Source organism: Emys orbicularis, chromosome 8 (genome assembly GCF_028017835.1).
Source record: "Emys orbicularis isolate rEmyOrb1 chromosome 8, rEmyOrb1.hap1, whole genome shotgun sequence".
In the NCBI taxonomy this organism is placed as follows: domain Eukaryota; kingdom Metazoa; phylum Chordata; order Testudines; family Emydidae; genus Emys; species Emys orbicularis.
Window position 1 is genome coordinate 83,913,286 of NC_088690.1, and position 25,004 is coordinate 83,938,289.

Genomic DNA, 25,004 nt, shown 5'->3' on the forward strand with positions numbered 1-25,004 from the left:
GAAGTAGGTAATAATGCCCCTTTGCAACTGCCCAGGTAACGCATCTCTGCACAAATCAACTTAGAAATAGGTCTCTTATTGTTCTGTTAGGTAAAATGTTCATATAAAGATATTAATGGGGGGTGGGACAGCAATACCTTCTCTCATGTCACGTTTCTGATTTTACTTCATACGTTTTTTTTTCTTTCTCTTCCATGTTAATACACGCCTCAAAAAAGCTGCTTTCATAAGGGGCAAAATCTATGAGAGAAAGCATGTTGCATAGAATTTGTTGCAGGCCTGATGACTTGGGTTGGGGAGGTAGGATGTAGTATTTGATCCTTCAGTCAATGGTTCAAATCCAGCCATCTGATGGCTGTGCAGTACCTTATGTAGAATGAATATAGTCTTCGTTTAGTTCCCACTGGCTAGGTGTCCACATCACAAAAATATCATCACACATGGCCATTGTGTTAGCAGGTTTACTAGAGAGGCCATAGATTGAATGGGTCTAGGTAGAGTACCCTGGATGTAATTATTTATAGTGAGTGCTGAGGTCCATGGACAGGCAGTTGGGGAATCTGCCTGTACTGTACTTGTTCTGTAGCTAAAAATTTTATTCTCAGTGCTCTCAATCCAGCTTTTTTTATAAGGACAAGAGTCGTGTGAATTTTTTAAAAGAAAAAAAATCCATTCCATTATGAAGAACATGGGAGGAAAAATTAAGAGTATCCAGTCAATATGACCTTGAAGGGAAAGAAAAATGTATTAATATAATTGTAGCACTTAAGAATCCTTTCTAAAAATAAAATAAATAAATCAGCTCTTCTATGCTGATCTGTTCAACCTAATTCCTCTTTTCCGTTGTTTTTTGTTTGTTTTATTGATTTTTTTTTGTATGCTCTTGATTGGAATTTACAGGAATTCGTTTGTATTGATCTGCTTTCATTTGCATGAAACAGCTTTATTTATGCTAAACATGTCCTCTGTATTAATTTATTTAATGGTGAGTCTCCTGTTGTCTCTGCATCTGTGAGTGACTGCAGAGGTAAATGATTACATTTAAAAAAATATGTAAAATATACAAAAAAAACCAAAACCCACCAAATGGCTGCAGTGCTCCTGACTTGCACAAGGGACTGTTGTGCTGTGTTTCTCAACCACAATGGAAGCCCTTTTCAAGCATTCTTATTGTATTCATTAATTTGTTTATCAAAGACATATTCCTACAGGCTACCTGGTTAAGCTTGACGGCTTGTTTACAATGGACCAAGAGCAATTCCCAAACACCCATGGCATGCTGCAGAATTTCAACACAAATAACATTATCAAGTCTAAAGATAGGGCTCACATGGGACAATGCAGGCGGATTGAGGAGTAATATAGTTCCCACTGTTAAAATATTTAAACCCAGAAACTAGTTCTACATATCTAGCAAGAAAACAAATAGGAGATATGGAAGCAGTTCTTGTGAAATTTTTATCATATGAACCCTGTCTGAAAACAAAAAAAGGCATGTTCCTACTTTCTTTAGAAAGTATAATTCTGAATATCATCATAGGATGCTCTTGAATGTTGTGATGGGAAGGGATGCTAATTCTTTGCCAGGTTAGCTGTATGAAATTGTTCATCTATAGGTTGACACAGCCTTTTTGCAATTAGGGTGATCTTTTCCTAGACAGTGTTCTCTCGGCTTTGTGAATGTATATATTTGTTCTTTCAGTTTATATACTGTGCCTATCAAAAACGAAATAAAAAAAATTCATAATAAAATTTTTTTACCAAAGTTCTTAGTTGATGCAGTGTCCTCTGAAACTTTCACAAAATGTAACAACATCGCTGCCCCACCCCGCCCCTTCATTGAAATCTTGGGTGAATAGATATGCTTTACAGTGTGCCCTGAAGTGTACCCAGCAGATGTAAGCGCTACTGGCCAAAGCATGGAAATGAATTCCAAGCTTGAGGTCCAGCCACTGAAAATGCGTCACTGGCTCCCCCCAGACATACAAATCTAGGGACTGTCAGCTTGGGCGCCACCACTGATCTCAACTGCCACTGTGTAATATGAATATCTCTAGATTGATGGTTAATTTCTTCTGGAGCTGGCAAGGCTACATCCAGTGTGCACACCAATTGTTTTTTTTTTTTTTTTACATATAATACTTGATATATTACTGCATTGCAGTTAAGAATGCTTTGTCTAACTGTATCTTACAGGATTTTCAGTCTTTGGCGGGGGTGGGTGGGAGTCTTTAGTATAAACTTAGAAGTTTACATCTTCTCTTGTGAAATTTAAAATGTTAAATTCATGTTAAAAATGAACTGATGGTTGAGGGTGGGAGTGGGAGAAGCAATTAATGTGTGCCACAAACCCGCAGCAAAATTGCACAAGTACTCATAATTTGAGTATTTTGTATTTAAGATTTCAATCTGTTGTGAGTCTGTAAAATAGACATCCCATTGCTGAACTATACTTTTCAGACTCCTCTTAGAAGCTCAATGGATGGCCATGACAACAAGTGAAGCTTGTATTAAATTATTTAATGATGGGGAAGGATGAATCTTCACCTAAATGTGAACTAAACCTTTCATGGATTAGAAAAAGTTCAGTTAATAGATATTATCTTTTTGGAGGTCGTCTGTGCTTTGTCTATACCGCCCTAAGGTAAAAGCCTCCAACTACCGTGAAGCTGCTATGGTACTCCTGGCACTGGTAATTTCACCCAAGATTGCTGCCTGCTGGAAAATTTTCAGTTTCATGGGTTGATTGCACACCCATCCTTTTGGATGCTTACTTGGAGCTCTGCTTCTTGTCAGGTTCACTTATTGCTTTTCAATATAACAGAAAAGTCAATTTGATCAAATGAAAGCCTCTTCAATTTTGTGGATCCCCTCAGCCTCTAGTCTCAACATTTATCTCTAATAATTCAGCTTACTCCTGTGTGAAAATATGTGCAGGGTTTTTAGTACAATGTCTCTGAAAATTTGTACGAGTTTGCTTTGTTTAATCACTGTTTCTAAAACATTCAGATGTGATGTGACTCTTTCTGCCCATTACAGGCGGCTTCACTCCAATTACCTGTATTGTGACTGCCACCTGGCTTGGCTGTCTGACTGGCTGCGTCAGAGACGCTCGATTGGGCAGTTCACATTCTGCATGGCACCCGTGCACCTACGGGGTTTTAATGTGGCGGATGTTCAGAAAAAGGAATACGTCTGCTCTGGTATGACACTGATTATTCATTTATCTATCTTCTGACATTTTTATAATGAAGTTCACACAAAACCAGTGAATGAAGTATTATTATTAGTCCCATTTAAATGTCATTCCGTGCCAGCGCTGATTCAGTCATATCACTGCTAAACTGTTTGCTAATATTGTAAATTGTTATGATTTGTTCAATATCATACGAAGTGTTGGACTCTTAATTATTCTGTTCTCAAATTATTTTCTCAGCTGTAGTGTTAGAAATGATTTTAATGTGAAAGGACAATTAAGAAGTAGTAATTTGGCATTTCTCAGGGGAAAATTCCTCTAATCTCTACAGCTGACTAGTTTACAAAGGGCAAGGATTAGTAAATGCTGATCTGTATACATTGCTGTTTTTCCAGAATGGAGTGTGATCCAGTGGGAATCGGGTCTATTTATGAAGGTATGGACTATAAGTCCAGAGGTCTGTCCCAGGCTCTGAAACAAATTTCATTTGTGACTTGAAATCAAGACACTTAACTTCTCTCTGCCTGATTTTCCTTACTGGTAAAACCGGCATGATCATAATCTATCTATCTATCTATCTATCTATTGAAGTTTTATCAGTGTATTATTAAAATACTGTCACTGATTTTTGTGACCAAATGTGTGTTTGTACCACCTGATGACTGGGGTTGTATGCAACATGCGGTGAGCTCAGGTTAGATAATAATCATCTTTACTCATCATAGTATTTTATATATTTATACCCATTTTCAAATATTAAGTAACATTGTCCCTTTGAGGTGAGGAAGTATTATTATCCCCATTTTACAGGTGGAGAAACTAGATACAGAGAGGCTGAGTGAATTGCCCAAAGTCTCTCAACAAGCTGTTGTCAGCGTTAGGAGTAGAATGCAGCAGTCACTTATTCCTGACTCTGTGCTCATATGACTACAAGGTCCTGCATTACGAAAACCATCATTATATTATCCGGAATTGCTGGCAGTGTCAGCAGAAAGGCCAAGGACTGAATGATCTTAGATTATGGTTTTCCTTCACTGTTAAAGGTTGTCCATCAGGACTGAGGCACATTAGTGGGGTTGTGTGCAGAAGCTTGAAATGGTGTTGGCCATTATGTTCTCTGGGCTGTCACTCTGGTCCCTTACATCAGTAATACATAGTCGTAATAGTATTAGATGGCAAGGACAGAGATGCGCTTATGCCCGCCTCCTGCTATCATAGGAAGCTTTGAAGAGCTTGAGTCAAACAGCAGGAAAAGCCCCATTTTATAGAGAGATTATGTTCTTTTGTAGGTGCTTTAAGCCTGACCTTAGAAGGAAGCAATGCTAAAACTTACACGTCTGACCTAAATAGTACAATACAAATAACTCTGTTTTTTAGTTATTTTTATATATGGCTTGATCAAGGCGAGAAAATGTGAGAACTACATAAGGGAGGAGACAAGACTTTGTCAAGTTCTTGTGTGCTTGTTTGTACAAAATGGCTGTTACCTTCAATGGGGCCACTTGGCAGTGCTGTGCCAGAGAGGGCAGTGTCAGCTGTATGAAATGTAATTGTGGTGGTTGCACTAGGAACATTTGAGAAATGGCTGGTGCTCAGGTGATGGCTGTGGGGGCAGGCACATCTGTAAGCTTTTCCCCATTGTTGTATTAATTTGTGACCACAAGTGAGAGGTAAATAGTTGTATTTGTCGGACAAGGGTTTCATAGAATCATAGAATATCAGGGTTGGAAGGGACCTCAGGAGGTCATCTAGTCCAACCCCCTGCTCAAAGCAGGACCAGTTCCCAACTAAATCATCCCAGCCAGGGCTTTGTCAAGCCTGACCGTAAAAACCTGTAAGGAAGGAGATTCCACCACCTGCCTAGGTAACCCATTCCAGTGCTTCACCACCCTCCTAGTGAAAAAGTTTTTCCTAATATCCAACCTAAACCTCCCCCACTGCAACTTGAGACCATTACTCCGTGTTCTGTCATCTGCTACCACTGAGAACAGTCTAGATCCAGCCTCTTTGGAACCCCCTTTCAGATAATTGAAAGCAGCTATCAAATCCCCCCTCATTCTTCTCTTCTGCAGACTAAACAATCCCAGTTCCCTCAGCCTCTCCTCATCAGACATGTGCTCCAGCCCCCTAATCATTTTTGTTGCCCTCCGCTGGACTCTTTCCAATTTCTCCACATCCTTCTTGTAGTGTGGGGCCCAAAACTGGACACAGTACTCCAGATGAGGCCTCACCAATGTCGAATAGAAGGGAGTGATCACGTCCCTCGATCTGCTGGCAATGCCCCTACTTATACAGCCCCAAATGCCGTTAGCCTTCTTGGCAACAAGGGCACACTGTTGACTCATATCCAGCTTCTCGTCCACTGTAACCCCTACGTCCTTTTCTGCAGAACTGCTGCCTAGCCATTCGGTTCCTAGTCTGTAACAGTGAATGGGATTCTTCCGTCCTAAGTGCAGGACTCTGCACTTGTCCTTGTTGAACCTCATCAGGTTTCTTTTGGCCCAATCCTCTAATTTGTGTAGGTCCCTCTGTATCCTATCCCTACCCTCCAGCGTATCTACCACTCCTCCCAGTTTAGTGTCATCTGCAAACTTGCTGAGAGTGCAGTCTACGCCATCCTCCAGATCATTAATGAAGATATTGAACAAAACCAGCCCCAGGACCAACCCTTGGGGCACTCCACTTGAAACCAGCTGCCAACTTGACATGGAGCCATTGATCACTACCTGTTGATCAAAGTCTTAAGTGCATTGTTGATAATCAGTTAGTTTAAAAAATTAGAGATGGGCATGGCATGTAGCAGAGACAAAGGAAACAAGGCCCATGCACCAAGGATCACGTATGGTCGGATTTTCATGTAGTTACCATGGACTTCAGTGCGATTTGTAGATGCCCAGCACTTCTGAAAAGCAGGCCATTAAAATCTAAGTTACAAAGATAAGACTAGACAGACTACCTACCACAGGTCATGGTGAAGGGGACAAGTGAAGAGGAGAAAAAAACATGGGTAAGGAAACTGCCCTTGACAGAGCCTCATTTTACTAGGGAGGTAACCACGCCAATCCTTCCTTAAGAACTCAACAACTGATGCTTCCAGAAAAACAGTACTGTGCAGTGAAACAAAAGGAGATGTTTAAGTCAGGAGAGCTAAGGTATAACTGGACTGAGAGAAACTCATCCCTAGGGGGAAAGTACCTGCCAGAATAAATAGTGTTCTGTATCAGCCATGCTGTCCCAAAAGAGAAAAGGAAATGCAGTTGAATAGGGGGAGACAGGATGACTAAGGAGTCCTCTCTGATTCCCTATCAGGTAACTCTCTTAAGGGTAGCCTGTTTTTTATTTAAAAAACAAAACAATACAAACAAAAGCACACACAACAAAAAAGCCATCAGCTTTGTAGTCCTGAGAACGCATTCCTTAGCCCCCAATTGTAAATGGTGTGTGGCGAAATGGAAATCTACAAGAGTTCATCACAGGGGAAGATTTAGCACAGAATCCCATTTAATGCCCACTTGTTAAAAAAAAAAAAAACAATCTGTGTGCGCAGTTTACTGAAGATGACCCTGATTCTAAAGAGCATCTTAAACCTTGGCCCCACTGTTTCACATGCCAGCTTCTCCTCCCTGAATTTACAGACAAGTTTAGTCATTGTTTGACTATGAAGTTACTGGATCTTAATATAGAGCGACTTCAGATCAGACTGGTGCAAGACGATGGTGCTGTGCAGGCGTTGTCTCACTGTGAATGTATTTTATATAATTTAAGGTGATATGAACAACAGTAACAAGCCCCAAAGTGGTGCTAAAAGGCTTCTGTGTTTCATAGTGACAAGCTTAGTGCTGGAATACAATGTGCTGCACCATTGTGTTTCAGTATACGTTCAGGGTTTCAAACTGCTTTATAGTAATGGGCATTTTTTCTTGGGAGAGGAGAGAGATCTTTACATTTCTTCATTATTATTTTTTTACCACCATATTATGGACTTTAAATTTGAACTAGGGAAAATCACTTCAGACTGGTACAGAACACTACCCAAAAACACATTTTTCATTTCATAGCAAATTTTAAAACTTGAATTAATGAGTGTTAAGGGTCCAACTAAATACTGAATCCTCCGTAACAGGGAATGGTTGTAAAACTGAAGAACAAAGAGATGCAATGAGTCACCCAAACTCTCATAGCAAAACTGGAACAAGAACCCAGGTTGTAACACGCCATATCTAGTGCCTGGCATGAAGCACCATGCTACCTCTCTGGCATGGTAAATGTGTATAGTAAGAGAGATGGGCAAGATGCATACATTCAGAATAAAAGAGCTTGAAGGACTAAGTTTTCAAGCAGGCCTCTCAATTTGTGCACCTAAATTTTACACATGCTAGTTGAATGGTTTGGATACACTGGGATTTGTTCGTGGAAATGAGGGGTTGGCTTAGGCATATGTGTTTGCGGAAGATTTGTGTGCAGCAACCTGGAGGCTGGCTTGCAAATATAGCTCAAAAGATGTCTAATCAGATTTGTAGTACTGAAGACAGCAGAGAAACATAATTTATATGATCCTGAACAGTGCTGGCTTTCGGTGACAACAATAATTTGGTAGCCTGTCTTACCATTGTGGGAGAGCAGTGAAGAAATGCCGGGCAGCTTTCCACATCGTTAACTAGCCCTCTCTTCATCTATCATGAGCCTTCTCTTTGGCTGTTAACATAACTTGTCCACTTCTCGGTCTTCTCTTCTGCAGCTGCTTCTGTCAGAACTCTGTCTTAATGCTTGAATTAATCTGCAAACACATCTTTTCCCCTGTGAAACTGCTTTATTTAACTCTGCAACACATTTTGAGATAGAGTTGGCATGCAAGGCACCATACTAAATAGGATGGTATTGTATTTTCAACCAAAGGATGATTATACCAATCGATGAAGTACAAATAGTATGACACATTTCTCCTATCCTCCTCCACCACAACTCTTCAACTCCCAACCACATTATGGAAACAAAGAGTAACAAGACACGGAGGAAAGACTTGTCTGTCAGCTGAAATATCAGCTTTGCTTTGATGCAAGGGGACTGTTTATTTTCATATTCTTCTATGTATCAGGGAAGCAGTTGAGGGAGGGGGGATATGAGCTTGTTGTTGTACCTATTTGAGCCTTCCAATCTCGGTTTTAGGTGAAAACAAGATCCCAAGCAATGTTTAGATATTACACTGTTAAATTATTTTCTCTCTACCCCCTTAGGGTAGCTGTTCTGTTTCATCTCCCTAGGTCCCCTAACTTAATTCTTACATGAATTTGAGTTGTGGCTCTTTGATTTTTCTCCTACCTGATCTTTGCTCATTCAAGGTGAGTTTAATCTACATACTGATCAGCTACATTGAGTCACAAAGCCTTTTGTCACTCGCTTTAATGCCTTGCAGTCTAAAGCGGTGAGTGTATGAAGCCATACAGTCAGCAAGCAATTGCCTTGATCTTGTCAGTGTCTTGTGGGTGATCCGCTTAATGCCCCCATTTTAGATCACAATTTGATTTTTTTTCAAAATATTTTAATAAACCATCCTTAAGTTCTGGTGTTTTTTAAAGTGCATATATGAGGAGAATGAGGAAAGAGACTCAGGAGAAATAAAGTAATATTCATTCAAACTAAACAGTTGAGTGTAAAGCAGTTCCATTACAAGAAAATTGAGCCTGTCGTACGATAGTGTAATGCACTGGCTAGTATGCTTGTCCCTGTTGCTGCTTCAAGTTCTGAGTGGCTCTGGCACAAAGCGGCATAGTGATGACCCTGAGCTCCTAGGTTGGCACTGGTTTGTTACAATATTACAACATAATTTTTTACCAGTCACTTGGGATACTTCACAGTGGGCACCATTTAAAGAAATAAAAGTAGGGTAGGAATACCAGAGGTATAAGTTTCCAGGGGAGAAATAAAAAAGATGTTGTTTTTTAATGTAAGTGGTACTACCAGTATCTAAAATCTCCTTCAATTCATAGCTGATTTTTTTACTTATTTCTTTCAATGCACTCTCCAATAGGAAATGTAACAATACATAAATTTAAACATTTAATTTTTGAACTGCTTCCTATAGGACAGATTTTCTTTAATGAGCAATGAAATTGGAGTTTGAAAGGGGGGAACTTGGTTACCTAAATAATTTTCTTTTCCCATTAAGTAGAGCGTTTTTTTCTGCTTCCTGTTCCTCACCCTCTATTCACACACAGCCAAATTTTCTTCTCACATACTTGCCGCGGTATAAATCAGTAGTAATTCAGTTGAAGTTCAGTTGAGTTACACCACACTGAAACTGGGGTGAGAGGAGAATCGGTCCCAGAATCAAACTTCCAATCTGTTCTGACTAATGCAGCTGACAGTGATTTTAAGGAAACATTGAATTGATACAAATCTAATTTGGGAATCTAAAGTTCCCGATTCCTATGATAAAACTCTGTGTGAGGTATAATATGGAGGGTAATGCAGCATCTCTATCCCATTACTGCCTCTTGGCACAACACCAAGAGCCTGAGCAAGGAGGGAAAGGTTGTTTGGTTGGTGTTGAAAAGAGATCTAGCAGTACTAAAATCATTAATCTCTGGCCAGGGCTTCTAGAATCACTAGACTGATTTAATCTTTTTTTTTTTTTTACTTCATGGAATGTTGTTAAGGAGAAAAAAAAGAATGAAAAACTAATATAAATAATACTCATAGGCTAGATATCATCATAGAACATTCAAAAAATGCCAAGGGAAAAGCAGGGAAAAATACTCTGCTTATATTTCATTTATGCAGTAATACATCTATATCTATATATCTATATCTATATCTATAAAATCGTCTGCTACTTACAAAATGTTATCGGGAGGTACTGATAGCTGGTAAAAGTGGTAAACCCCTGAAAAAAGAAGGAATGTAGATTAAAGCAAAATAAAGAGAAGGAGATGAGTGGGACATCTTATCCAGTGATGCACTTAATTATGCAGGCCTTGCTCTAACTGAGCAGCAACAATAATTTCTGAGGGAGCAGGGAAGGTTTTGTCTCCTTTCCCCACCACCGATTGATCTCAATTCCTGCAGGGATGGGGGTAGCAATGCGCCCTACAACTGTCCAGATTTTAATGGTCACGGGAGTCAGAGTTTTTTCTTGTTTTTTTTTTATGTGGTTTTTGTATTTGTGTTTGGTTGGTTGGTTTGCAAAGCTTCAGTTCAGGCTGCTTTGCTCTCCTCAGTTTACCACTAAATACCAGATCTCAGTATTTTTATCATTTGCCAACTTTTTATCAACTTAACTATTTGCTCCAACTTTTGCCCGTTTCTATATGAGTGACTTGTGGGTTAAATTAGCCAATAATACCTTTTTTGTCTCTAAGATAGGGTTTTAGCCCCTTTGAGAGCCCCAAGAGTACTGGTAAACATTCTTAAACTGGATTCTCGGCAAAGCTGCAGGACTTAACACTGTGTTTGTTCATTTCTCTTCATGCCTTTTGAGAAAATCAGGGTCTGAATCTATTCTTGGTGCCCTTCAGTGACATTTCAAAAGAATTTTCAGCTCCTACTAAACAACTCTTGTCACCACCAACTTTAACTGAGATCTAGTTTAAAGAAACATTTCATTGGGTACTATTCTTTACCTATAGTCTCCTAAAGGTAGGCTCTCTAAAATAAGGCCCAATTGGTAGAATGTTTTGGGAATGCTTGCAGTACTGCTGTCTACACTGAACTTTTCCTTTGGTTAAATGGAGGGCTTCTGTTTCTGGGTCTGTCAGACTCACATTTTTATTAATGCTAATCCCACACACAAAAGTTAAGCAACCATCCAGAAGTAGTAAAAAGTAAAAGCCAAAAGACAAATTGTGTGTGTGTGTGTGTGTGTGTGTGTGTGTGTGTGTGTGTGTGTGTGTGTGTGTGTGTGTGTGTGTGTGTGTGTGTCAGCATTCTTGAGCCGTTTATCATACACCAACATACTTTCCAATACTTAACTGAGATCAGTAAAGTGTGTTCTTGTTTAGACCTTCTGAAGCATCCCTATTTGCATTCTTATTGCTAATTTTAATAACAGTTGCAGACATACTGTTTTAGAATAAGAAGTCCTGGTTGTGGTTGACCCAGGATGATGATAGAGACTTTTTATGTTGAGGACTGTGGGGAGGCATCACCGGCAAAACCGGGAGTTGATGGGGGGGAAGACTTCTTTAGCAGGTGGGTAAAATGCTAAATAATTTGGCCTTGACCAAATGTGTGAAAACTTGTGAAGTTTTTCTCATGTGAAAACTGTTTCAGGTGCAAAGTTTATGCAAGATACAGGACTGTGTCTGCAGGGTCCTTTTCGATAGGCTGTTGCTGGAGTGTCAGATGACTTCTACTTCTTGTTCTTCATGTAGAGCTAAGTTCTGGGGTAGAAAAAACATATATTAATCTCACCCTGTTGCTTCTTGCTTACTCCCAGGATCTATCCCTACTAACCTGCAAAGTGAAGAGATCTCTCAGTACCATGGGAGCTCTGTTAGGAAGGTGCACATTTAAAAGGAAAGCAAAATTTAATAAAAACAGCACATAGACTTCATTGATTAGGGCCAAGTGAAAACCTGGACAGAAATGCTAGAAACCTGGCCAGTACATAGCACTTTGGACAGTGAACCTTCGCCCATGTAAACAGATATAAGTGTAATTTTTATTTTTATTTTTGCAAAAACAGAAAATTAAATGGCCTCCTAGAGGATCAAAAACCTGCTAGAGAAACGTATCAGTGCTTATCAAGTAGCTTTCAAATTTCATTGCCAATGGCCCCCTCATCTGTTATAAAGGTGACCTGTTTCAACTTGTTGTTGTTTTAGCAAGAACATCTTTATCTAGATGATGCATTGACATGTGTAGAATAGTCAGCAATCCATTCTGTTACTGCTTAGTCCAAGACTTAGTGAGACCCTGTGTGGTAATGATAAGTTGGGAATCTAGAGTAAAAGGGAGAACTGCAAGATTTCATCTTTGACTTCTAGCCTGAATCAGGATCAGTGCTACAGGTAGGCTACACAGGCAAAGGCCAAAGTGCCTAATTTTTAGGGGAGGCTGCAGTCTGGCAACCCCACCCACACCAGCTAGGACTGCTCTGCCCAGGTTGCACCACTGGGTAGCAGCAGCCTTGGGCACTAAAGTACTAGCACCAATCCTGGCCTGAATAATTAATTTCCTGTACATTCATGACAGCAGAGACCTGCCTCTTCTCTGCTATGAGGGACACTGCACTACAATGTGTGAAACAATAGGAATATTTACTCTAAATACAGCAAAGCCGGTTTCTGTGCAAGAAAGTCAATGTAATCCATAATTGGCTGGCCAAGCTCTGCAAGAAGCTAATTGTGAGCCCCATTCATACATCAAGGGCTAAATTTGGTCCAAAGTAGCTCCCATTACTAGCTCTGTTACTATGATTTCTCTGGAGATCATGACTGAAAATTGTCCTTAAACTATAGTAAGTTTATGTGGAATGGAGCAGCATCAGAGTACTCCCTCTTATTTATTTCTCTCTGCTTGTTATGTTCACTGGGTTTGCCATGGATTTTTTTCCCCTTAAGCAGAATTCTGTAAAAGGAGTGTTACTGCTTGTTTAATGATTCTGGATTGAAGTATAATCATACAGGAAGTCAGCTTTTGAGCCATTACTTCAAGAGTGCTAATGTAATTACATTTTTGTCTTGGTGTCTAAGCCTAATGGCTTGTTTTATTACTAATACACTAATAGTATTTCACTATACAGTGGAAGTGCTACATTTACTCGTGTTAATGGAATGCCATTCTGAAGCTGTAGTTCACTTACAGGAATATTGCTGAGTAGGGAAGAATGAAGTTGGACTTCAAACTCTTGTAAGCATTTGACTTAAGCCCATGGACAGCCTCTTCATTTTTGTCTTCCTGACTTGACAATCAATTTTCTGTTTGCCGTTGTGTCCTCTGCTGCTAATTTAGAATGTTTAATAATGCATAGGAAATTAGGTAAAAACTGCTTTCAAGAAAATACATGAAAATTCTAATGCATGTCTGACTGACACACTGAGTTACATGGAATCTGTGTCCGCTCTCTCTGAATTTAAATTAGCTTTAAAACTCAAACTGTATTATTGGGAGTAGTTTTACTGCTACCATTGGTTGAAGTATAGAATGATACTTGTAGGAAATTGGTGATGTCATAGACTTCTCACTTGGTATGAGCCAAATCCTGTCACCCTGACTCATTCAAATAGTTGCATTGGCTTTAATGGGATTACTCAACACTGATTCCACTGGGGACTCCAGGAACAAGATATGCCCGTTTAATATGATATGCAGTAGCAGTACCTCCTTTGGACTTGTGTTGTGTTGGAAGGGCACAACAATCCAGGCTTACGCAGCACAAGGCAGAGTGGTGGAAGTGTAACACTCAGAGAAGAGTAAATGCCCCACCTGGCTCATGGATGCTCATTAGGAACTGTCTGTACTCTCTCTCAGCCAGAAGAGTGCATACAAGCAAAGCTCAGAATAGTTAAATTGTGGAAGAGGCAGACTGTGAAAGTGGAAAGTGGACTTTCACAGAAAATCCCAACTGGGTAAGTATGAGGGAAAAGCCAAGCATCAAGAAATCGAGAAGAAACCCTGTCCATGTTCATGATGAATGGCTCACCCAGCTCTGTCTGTTTTGCTCTGTACATGGAGGGGTGACATCTCACCACTAGGAAGCAGTGGCCATTCAAAACCATCAACATAGTTGTTTTAAGAAAGCAACGAGAGACAAATTTATTCATTTCAAATTTAGTGAAAATTGTAATACAGATCATGTAGTTGTATTTAACCCAGATACCAGGACTGATATCCCTACCCTTGTGAAAAATACCATAGAGACATTTTAATTACTCACAAGTGGTCAAGGACCACAGTTTTCATAACGTATCCAAACATTTGTTGCAGCAATGTACCATTTTGTTTATTAATCAGTAACTTTGCATCCATCAGACTTACAATTATTTTAAACCTGTCATAGATCTTTACCCTGTAAATTCATCTTGTCAGGTTTATATTCAAGCCAGCAGAACGTCTGAAAAAACAAGGAGTATTTTGTAGGTTTCTATCAAAACGATTGGTTAGGTGAAGCAGGACTAAACTGAGACCTACTTACTGTGTTTAATTAAAGCGCCGTAACTGGATGTCAATAGGAATGAGATTATTTGGTTTATTTACTCATTTCAAAACTTAATCCATTTATAATCTACAACTGTTCTGTTCTAATTGCAATTTCAGTCTATTGGCTACCCTTAAAAGGCTAGAGGCCAATGAAATATTTAATTTGAAAACAGAAATTAACTTTTCTCAGTAAACTCCAAGGCCCTAAGTCTCCCCTCTCTCCCTCCATAGTCTATGGACTTTGATTCTAAAACAAAATGCTGCAATTTAGCATACAAGATACCGAATACTAAAATTATTAGAGATGCCATTCTGTTTCTTGAGAGATAGATGAGAACTATCCTTTTTGTCAGCCTGATGACTGATCCAACTGTGCATATTTTGGCACAAAGGGTATTCAGATTTATCTATGTATAGAAAGAGATAGATGTGTGTGTGTGTGTGTGTGTATGTGTGTATATATATATATATATATATATATATATATATAAAGGAATGAAGTGAGTTCTATTATCTATAAAGTTAAATATGCAATTAACTTGGAGAAGTGGAGCTGCAGTATCTCTCTGAATTGTAGGTAGTATTGAGAACCCCCCGTCATATGGCGACCCCTTCCTGGGGTGCCCTCTTGTGGCAGGCGGGACATAACTGGGGCACCTCCCTCAGTTTCTCCTTCTTCTGGAGTCGGCAGTAACGCCACATAAGGTTTCAGAGTATAAATAGCCATTTGTTGGGTTAATTTATTACAAAAAATTCATCAGCACCCCAAGCACAGCTCATGAGTCTCTTGCCATGCTGCAGCTCTCCATTACACCTCTGGAGTCTCTCATTGTGCTCCAACTCTCCAATACAGCTCCAGTATTTCTCACCAAGCTCCAGCTCCCAGGTGCAGCTCCGGCATCTCTCATCACCCCAGCCCCTCTAGCTGAGATGTTTCTTTACCCTCTTTCTTTCCTGTATGGTTCCAGATCTTGCCCTGAGACATCAATGAGTTCCCCCCCCCCATCATTTCCCAGCCTTCAGCTCTCCAGCTCAGAGAGCCAGTAGGCATCTCCCTCCGCTGCAGTCAGCCTTCAGCCACCACCCCACACCCCTGCCCCAGCCTTCTCTGGCTTTGGGAAGTTTATAGGTGACCCTCCCCCCAACTACCTTCCTGCTTTCTGCTTTCACCAGCCTGATCTGGCTCCACTGCTCACTAGGGAGCTCTCACTTCTCTTCCCTCGGAGTCATCCCTTCCCTGAAGCTCTCAGCCCAGCTCTTCTCTTCTCCTGAGCTCTCTCCCTCCCTGGATTTTGGGTTCTGAACGCTTACTCTTGGGTTGCTTCCCATTTATAACTCCCAGGGTAACTCCTCATTACACCAAACTGGGGAACACCTGAACTGGAAAAGGAAAGCTGGGCCCGATAGTACTTGGGGGTGAACTACCCTGTTACAGCTCTGTATGCCATGGCCATGTCTTTTGGTAACACTCACCTGGTATGTAGCTTACCAAACTATTAGCTACCACAAGTAGTAGAGCTCTAAAATATAGTCTCTTGGTGGGTTCTTTTTTTTTGGATTAGGGTAACCCCAGAAGCTGGGAAATTCAGTGCTTGATCTGAACATCCTTAGTTTGATGGTGATCTGAACCAGGGGTTTGGTGTATAATTATAAAGATAAATGCCACATGTGAAAATCAGATCCAGATCTGGATTTCTAGTACTCCAGGGATCCCTAGATTCTAGGGATATTTAGATTTGGACACTTGATTAGTCATCTTTTTAGTATGGACATATCTCCTCCAGACCACCAACAGTGAAGATTTCTGATTAAACTCTGTCTCCATGGTGTTTCATTGTCCTGTCAATATGCTTACACCCAAGATTCACATAGACCTGGCGTGAAGGTAAAAGTAACACAAACTATCATTTAGGTGGAACTATTTAATCCAAATCATTTTTCAGACTCTCTTTACAGTTTGATAAAAGAAACCTTAAGATCAGCAGATGAATGTTGACTGAAATGGTGGTGGAATGTACAATACACAGATTAATAAAATTCTGTTGCATGTAAAGCAATGTTTGTCTTCTGCCAAAAATAAACAAAACAAAACAAAATACAAAAAAAACCCCACTCATTTGTTTGAAACGATTCTGCAATTTATGCTTGAAGTCTTTTTGATCCAATAAGGTGCTCTGAAAACCAACAGCCAAGATCTGCTGCCACTCATTTAAAAAATGAAGAGCTTATTGACTTCAAAAGACCTATGATAGATTTAGATAGTCACACAAACCAGCACAAAAATGTGTGCTGCAACAGGGTATAGGTCTTAACATTTTGGAAAACCCAATACAGAGTATATTAAGCCAAACATAGAATAATATTATGTTTACAAAAAAAATTCTAGTTTCTGGGGGTATTTTTAATTGAATGGGAAAAATTAAACATTGCTACCAATTATCTAGAATATGCGGGGGTTGGAGGGCCATGCACAGCCATCCTCCTTCTCTTGCATTTTCATTTATTTGGACATTTTTCTCCTTAATGAAAACTCAGTGGATTCTGTATACTTAAAACTTTGATAGTGTTTTTTTTCCCTCCACTTCTCTGTTACATTTGTACTGAGAATAAAGGCACGGCATCGCTTTCCCTCTATTTCATGTCCAGGTAACTCTGTGGTGGATTAATCCCCATCTAGCCAGAAAACTCTGCTTTGTGCTTCTCAGAAAAGTTCCTCACTCCCTGTGGAAACTTGCTTTGTGGTCCCAATCCATACCTAAATTTGACCTAACTACCAACTTGTCTTTTCCTCATAGGGAGCAAACATTTCTCTAAAGTTCTTTTTCTTAATGTGTGCACTTCTGCCTGTCTCTGAAGACTATCAACTGCTGCCTCCTATTTTCATGGTCGTGAGTCTGTTTTGGAACATCACAATCAGTGTGGACAGAAAACAAGGAAGGAGAAAAATAGAGTGTGATAGAGTGAATTTTCAATGTTGAAACATTTTGTTCTGATGGAAAAATAGCTAAGACCTTTGCCCCACTGTAAAACAAGTAAAAGTTGCTCAGGAAACCTTCAATATGCAAAAGAGATACAAAAATTTACAGGGACACTCAGGCTTGGTCCACACTGGGGCGGGGGATCAATCTAGGAAACGCAACTTCAGCTACGAGAATAGCGTAGCTGAAGTCGACGTTTCCTAGATCGAACTAAGTTTACTTACTGCTGGTCCACGCGGCGCAGGCAAGCTCCCCCGTTGACAGCGCTTCCTCCTCTCGGCGAGCAGGAGTTCCGCAGTCGACGGGGGAGCGCTTCTGGGATCGATTTATCGCGTCCAGATGAGACGCGATAAATCGATCCCAGAAGATCGATCTCTACCCGCCGAATCAGGCGGGTAGTGTGGACCTAGCCTCAGATATTTTTAGGACACACGTTTAGAGCCAGATGCTTTGCTGGTGTAACTTGGCATAACTCCATTGACTTTAAAGGATTACATTGATTCACAATAGAAGAGGATCGGCCCCATGTTTTTAAACCAGAAGAAGGGCCAAAGAGAGATGGACTATTGTTCTGTCTGGTCTTAAATTTAGATTGTAAACTCTTTGGGACAGGAACTGTCTCTAACTATATGTTTAGACATAATAGTACAATGAGGCTCCAATGTGTTTGAGGTGTTTAGATGTTACTGCAATATAAATAGTTTATTATACACAAACACTGTGTTAAAAGAATATTATTAAGTTTGCAAAGCCAAGCACTCAGAACATAGGATATGCAAGAATTAAGGTTGCCTGTGCAACCTTAATTCAGCCCTCTTTTGCATGTGCATATGGCACAGTCTTTAACTACATGATCACATGCTACTTTTTCCACAGGACCCCTATCTCCTTCATTGCACAGAATGCACCTGCTCAGGGTATGAATCAGGATTGTGTAGTGATGGAGACTTTGTAAGACCACTGGCTGTCTCATTTGTTGCATAAGTTTAAAAGTGTGTAGTGAGTGAGGCAGGGAATTGTAGAAAGGGAAAGAGGATGATCTCATAGTTAAAGCACTTGAATACTTCTGTGGATAATGGAGTCTATCACAGCTTATACCACAGAGTTTTTGTGTGATGTTAGTCAAATCACTTAAACCAAACTTTTCATGGGTGGACACTTATTGTATGTTCCTCATTTTCTCAGTACCTGAGTTGAGACCCTTTGTCTGACTTGCAGAAGTGTTGATTACTCACAGCAGCATGTGAAATCAATGGCATCTTTGCTTTGAACATATAAAGGCAATATATATTCTAAAAATATCAGTCCAAGGCAGACACCTGTCACTCAAAATTTTATCCCAAATGATTAATGTTTGACAAAGTTATGAGCAACTGAAAACAGGGTTTTATAATCTGAAGTTTCAGGCAACCTTAATAATAAGCAGTGCTACCTGGTCCACCAATAATGATAATATTCAAAAGTGAAAATTAAATTACAATTATGTAATTCTTTCATCTTAAATAGTCTGATGTGTAATTATTACTCAGGAAAGGCTAGTTAATAATTGTCACTGTTCCTTTAAAAAACAAAATGTGAGAAAATGTGAAATACACAGCTGTCTCAGAGGAAGTCTCTAAAATAAACCCTACTTTAATTCTGTTGGAATTGAAACCACTACAAAAGTTGGATGAACACTTTTTTGACTCACTTTTAAGACTCTCATGCCTCAAAGTGTAAGTCATCGTTGATATTGTCTTTCCTTCCCTATTTTCTGACACTTCCTATCCACGTAATGTTGACAGATCAAAAGAGGGATGACCATCAGACGCAATCTGTTTGAGCTAATGGAAATTCAAGCACACACATACCAATTCTCAATGGAAGCTCTGACATTTCTCAGACAGAAGGCACGAGTTTGCAGTAATTCTCTGTTCCTTTTGTCAAGAGACATCCACTCTGGATGTGTAAGGCCAATCACTAGCAGTTTTCATTTTGCAGCTATTGGGAACTGGATCTACATTTCAAAATCATGACATTTATAGCCATATCAATGTAAACATGTTTTTGATGTGGGATGATATGATGCAAGTTACTTACCCGAGTGCTATTTCTTTATCCATCATTGAAATTAGGTGATGTTTGTGAGTAGTATGAAAAGGCTCTGGTATTTGCCTAACCTCCATCTCAAATTTGGATAGTGGAGAGGTTTGAAGCTGTCTTTCAGCCACTTGTGAACTCATCCAAATCTCTCAGAACTTTCCAATATATATTTATTTGCAATTAGCAGAGCTCTGAACCAACAGTGTCTAGAAATGATTCTTTCCCAGATGCAAGGGAGCCTCCTGACCCCATTGGTCATTGAAATAATGTTTTATTGTGTTGTGCTATGTTTTGCAAGATAACTTTTCCATTAGGTGTTTACACTGCATTCAAATTCTTTTCCCTACAGTGGGCATATAGGGTGTCTGTGTATAAACACACACACATCGGACTGGGGAAGGTTGTAGGCTGTGACACAGTGTTCAAGTTAAGAACATCAGAATGACCATACTGGGTCAGACCAAAGGTCCATCTAGCCCAGTATCCTGTCTTCCAACAGTGGCCAATGCCAGGTGCCTCAGAGGGAATGAATAGAACAGGTAATCATCAAGCGATCCATCCCATCACCCATTCCCAGCTTCTGGCAAACAGAGGCTAGGGACACTGTCCGTGCCCATCCTGGCTTATAGCCATTGCTGGACCTATCCTCCATAAACTTATCTAGTTCTTTTTTTAACCCTGTTATAGTCTTGGCCTTCACAACATCCTCTGGCAAAGAGTTCCACAGACTGACTGTGCATTGTGTGAAAAAATACTTGAAACCTTCCCTTTCTTTGTTTTAAACCTGCTGCCTATTAATTTCATTTGGTGACCCCTAGTTCTTGTGTTATGAGAAGGAGTAAATAACACTTCCTTAGTTGCTTTCTCCACATCAGTCATGATTTTATAGACCTCTATCATATCCCCCCTTCGTTGTCTCTTTTCCAAGCTGAAAAGTCCCAGTCTTATTAATCTCTACTCATATGGAAGCTGTTCCATACCCCTAATCATTTTTGTTGCCCTTTTCTGTACCTTTTCCAATTCCAATATATCTTTTTTGAGATGGGGCGACCACATCTGCATGCAGTATTCAATATGTGGGTATACCATGGATTATTATAGAGGCAATATGATATTTCTGTCTTCTTTTCTATCCCTTTCTTAATGATTCCCAACATTCTGTTTGTTTTTTGATTGCCGCTGCACATTGAGTAGATGTTTTTAGAGCACTATCTACAGTGACTCCAAGATCTCTTTCTTGCATGGTAACAACTAATTTAGACCCCATCATTTTATATGTATAGTTGGGATTATGTTTCCCAATGGGCATTACTTTGCATTTATCAACATTGAATTTCATCTGCCATTTTGTTGCCCAGTCACCCAGTTTTGTGAGATCTTTTTGTTGCTCTTCGCAGTCTGCTTGGGACTTAACTATCTTGAGTAGTTTTGTATCATCTGCAAATTTTGCCACCTCACTGTTTATCCCTTTTTCCAGATCATTTATGAATATGTTGAATAAGACTGGTCCCAGTACAGACCCCTGGGAGACACCACTATTTACAAAAAGAACAGGAGTACTTGTGGCACCTTAGAGACTAACAAATTTATTTCAGCATAAGCTTTCAGCATAAGCTTGTGGCTCTAAGGTGCCACAAGTACTCCTGTTCTTTTTGCGGATACAGACTAACACGGCTGCTACTCTGAAACCACTATTTACATCTCTCCATTCTAAAAACTGACCATTTATTTCTAGCCTTTGTTTCTCAGCTTTTAACCAGTTACCAGTCCATGAGAGGACCTTCCCTCTTATCCCATGACAGCTTACTTTGCTTAAGAGCCTTTGGTGAGGGCTCTTGTCAAAGGCTTTCTGAAAATCTAAATACACTATATCCGCTGGACAGGAGCGCTGCCAGCTTTTTTGCCACCCTAGGCGGCGGAAGGTCCCGCCCCGAAATGCCGCCCCCCACAGCGGCGGCGGAAGGTCCCGCTGCCGAAATACCACCGCGGTTGCCGCCCCCCAAATTGTAGCGCCCTAGGTGACTGCCTAGGTTGCCTAATGGGTTGCGCCGGCCCTGCCACTGGATCCCTCTTGTCCACATGCTTGTTGACCCCCTCAAAGAATTCTAGTAGATTGATGAACCATGATTTCCCTTTACAAAACCATGTTGACTCTTCCTAAACAAATTATGTTCACCTATGTGTCAGACAATTTTGTTCTTTACTGCAGTTTCAACCAGTTTTCCCGATACTGAAGTCAGGCTTACCGTCCTGTAATTGCCGGGATCACCGCTGGAGCCCTTTTTAAAAATTGGTGTCACATTAGCTATCCTCCAGTTAGGAGGCTTCGCACAGTTAAGCTTTTGCTATAATCTGGATGGCATGTAGATATATGTCAAAAGAAGCAGGTTATAATAATGTTTCATATTTGATGAGAACAGAATTTTTCAGACCTTCTTGACCATATTGCCAGCTACAGTTCCAATCTCTGGCTTAATATCATACATGTTTCTAATTAAACACAAACCTAAAGAATTTAGAGTTTCATTTATGACTTTCCACATGCCATCTGTAATTTGTGATTTAAACACTAAGGAGTTTATTTAGTGTTTATAACCAGAGGAATGGAATTTGTCTACTGAGCATGTTCTTCTGCTTTTCATCACTTTGTTAAGATTTTGTCACTGCCTCTTTGTATCTCATCTAGGATTGGCCAGAAAATAAGAATTAGAAACTGAGCTTTTGACAGTTGGTTTCATTCCACGTGGGAACCAATACTTAGACCTTTCACATTTTTTCTTGAAAAAACATGGCCAAGAGAGTGAGACCTGCCAGTAGCCAGGAATGTGAGAGACCAGGTTCAAGTCCCTATTCTTCTTGCTTCAAAGGAAGGACTTGAACCCAGGTCCCTTGCATCCCATGAAAGTGCTCTAACCACTGGGATAGTGGCAATTCTGGGGTGAGCCTTGCCCTACTCTTCCTTAGCTCCAGTGGGACTACTGGATTAAGTAAAGGTTTGCAGGACAGAGCTCTTAATTTTTATGAATATTTTTTCTCTCCATCAATTGCATTGCTTCGTATTGTGAAAATTAGCATACTATCCCCATCCTTTGTACTTTAATCAGTAATAAAATGGTTCCATCTCATAGGTAGTATGTGCAATCTCAAAAGTTTGCAAATTTCATAGAAACTGGAGAAGCAAAGACCTACTGGGTCTGCTAGCCTTTTCCTCAGCCAATTCAGGATTGTTCCTTCATATACTGTATATTTTGAGCTCATTGTCCTGTCTTTACCTAAAGGACCCCAGAGATTGAGCTCCCATATCATGTTCCTAAAAATTTTTTTTCAGTACGCCAATAGATCTCATTATTTGGAAGTATTCCTGGATCTTCAGCCTTCTTTTTTCCTAATTTAGATTCAAATAATAAATGGAAATATGTGGCCAATGTAAAAAATGTCAGGGGGAACAATAAATTTATAAAATGGAGATGGTGTAATAGTAAAAATATAATATTCTGTGCATTTTCTCTGAAGTTGGCACAATAATACATGAATTTAATCCAAAGGGATTGCCACTTATTATGTAAACAGGAATTGAAAATTCACTGACTGCTGTATTTTTCATTGTTAAAATAAGTGATCAGTTTGCAAATCTAATCTTGATATTTTTGGTACTGTCTTTACCTTCTCAGGTTCCCACTCTGAACCTCCATCCTGCAATGCTAATTCCATCACTTGCCCATCCGCTTGCACATGCAGCAACAACATTGTGGACTGTCGAGGCAAGGGCTTAACAGAAATTCCATCTAACCTACCAGAGGGCATTGTGGAAATGTAAGTGCCAGTGTCAACTTACTATTCTCATTCCAAATGTCATTCCAGATCTAGTCCACTTAACTTGTGGAAGGAAGCTGCAATTTTTAACCATTTAAGCTGATAACCATGGCCATTTGCCAGTCACATTGCCATTATCCCCCACATTTTTCGATTTTAGGGCTCAATCCAGGTCTTAAATGCAAAATGAGATATTGTGCAACATACCCCTGCCCATCTGAGAACAGGATCAAATACTCATCAAATTCATTTCAATTTGTATATTTACCCCCCAAAAATGGTGTATGGTCACTTTTATCAAGAGGCCAGGAAATGAAAATAGATCGGCTCCTCTTTTACATTTTCCTTAACAGAGTTATTTTCACATTTCAACTTACCTTGATGATTTCTCCCAAAATAATGGAAGTATCTCATGTTAGACAGACAGAGTGAACCTGCGGTGGGAGGGCGGGGGTCTCTTCTTTGCTAAAGTCTGACATTAGAAGTCCTCTTTTCTGACTTCTATATTTCATTTATCCCAAATCTTTTACACTTATCTCAACACTTTCTTGTATCATCATATCAGATATTGGTTTTCAGATGTACTTGTTTTTACTAGTTTTGTCTGTTACAGCAGTTCACAATCTACCACAGTCCTGATTAGTGTGAAATAAAACAGAATTGCTTTTGGTTGTTCCATAGGGAATGGTTGTTGTAAGATAGTATCCCTCTTGCAACCAGCTTTAAGAGCCTTAACTTTATGGATTCAATCATATCCATATAATTACTGTAACAATTCAGCTTTTCATCTCTGCAGAAATATTGCTAGACAGCAAGACTTTCTGGGACAAAGTTTAGCTGCTTCTGTCATTTATATGCTGGCCCATAGCAATTTAATATCTGACTCCCAGCAATTTGAGGGTTACTGTTTATCCAAAATGTTCTAACCATAGGTGCTCTGATCTATATGTGTACTCTGTCACTACACTGGTTATTTTTATAATTTAGGATTCAGCTCAAAATCTGTGTGATTACTATCTCAGCACATTATAAAGTAGTTCACTATGCTTAATTTAATCAGTTTCCATGTTCTGTGTGGACTTTGCAACTCTCCTATCAAAAAAGATATTTAAAAATGCAAGTTCACTGAACAAATATGTTGAATGTAAACAATGCTCTAAAGTTATACTGCCCACGATAACCTGGGCATGTAAATTAATTCACTGGAAATGAAAAAATAGTCAAATGCTTGATGACAATTCAGAAACTCTGAACACTTGCTTTCCTTAAAAGTTCAGGCATGTACCATCTTCTGTTGGGATTACGGCATCTTGTACAACATGCCAACTAGGAATCTATTTCTACTCTTGAAATTTACAGTATAAATTATATCTGAAGTACTAAAAATTACTCTTGAATTTGCATTCCAAACAATATATACCCTATAGGGATATGGTTGTACATATGTAATGTTTTATAACATGATAGATTTAAGAGCTGTAGGCATGAACGTTTTAAATAATGATATGAAAGATTTGCTGAGGTAATAAGGATGCAGCTATGAGCATCTGTTTGGGAAGTTCTAGAAGAGTACTGTGTATGGTTCTAGAGCAGAGGTGGGCAAACTTCAGCCTGCGGGCCACATCCGGCCCATGGGACCCTCCTGCCCGGCCCCTGAGCTCCTGGCCCGGGAGGCTAGCCCCCGGCCCCTCTCCTGCTGTTCCCCCTCCCCCACGGCCTCAGCTCGCTCCGCCGCTGGAGCAATGCTCCATCAAGGCTCCATTTTCAGTAGTAAAGGGTACTGTCAACTTCTTGAC

At 39.8% G+C, this 25,004-nt stretch overlaps 1 protein-coding gene across 1 annotated transcript in view; it reads left to right on the forward strand.

The window, feature by feature from the left end:
• Positions 1-25,004, forward strand: part of SLIT3 (slit guidance ligand 3) — a 798,116-nt gene that overhangs the window by 495,344 nt on the left and 277,768 nt on the right. The window contains exons 8-9 of the mRNA XM_065410175.1: positions 3,040-3,203; positions 23,067-23,208. Of these exons, the coding sequence (XP_065266247.1) occupies positions 3,040-3,203; positions 23,067-23,208 (306 nt within the window). The remainder of the gene's footprint in view (positions 1-3,039; positions 3,204-23,066; positions 23,209-25,004) is intronic.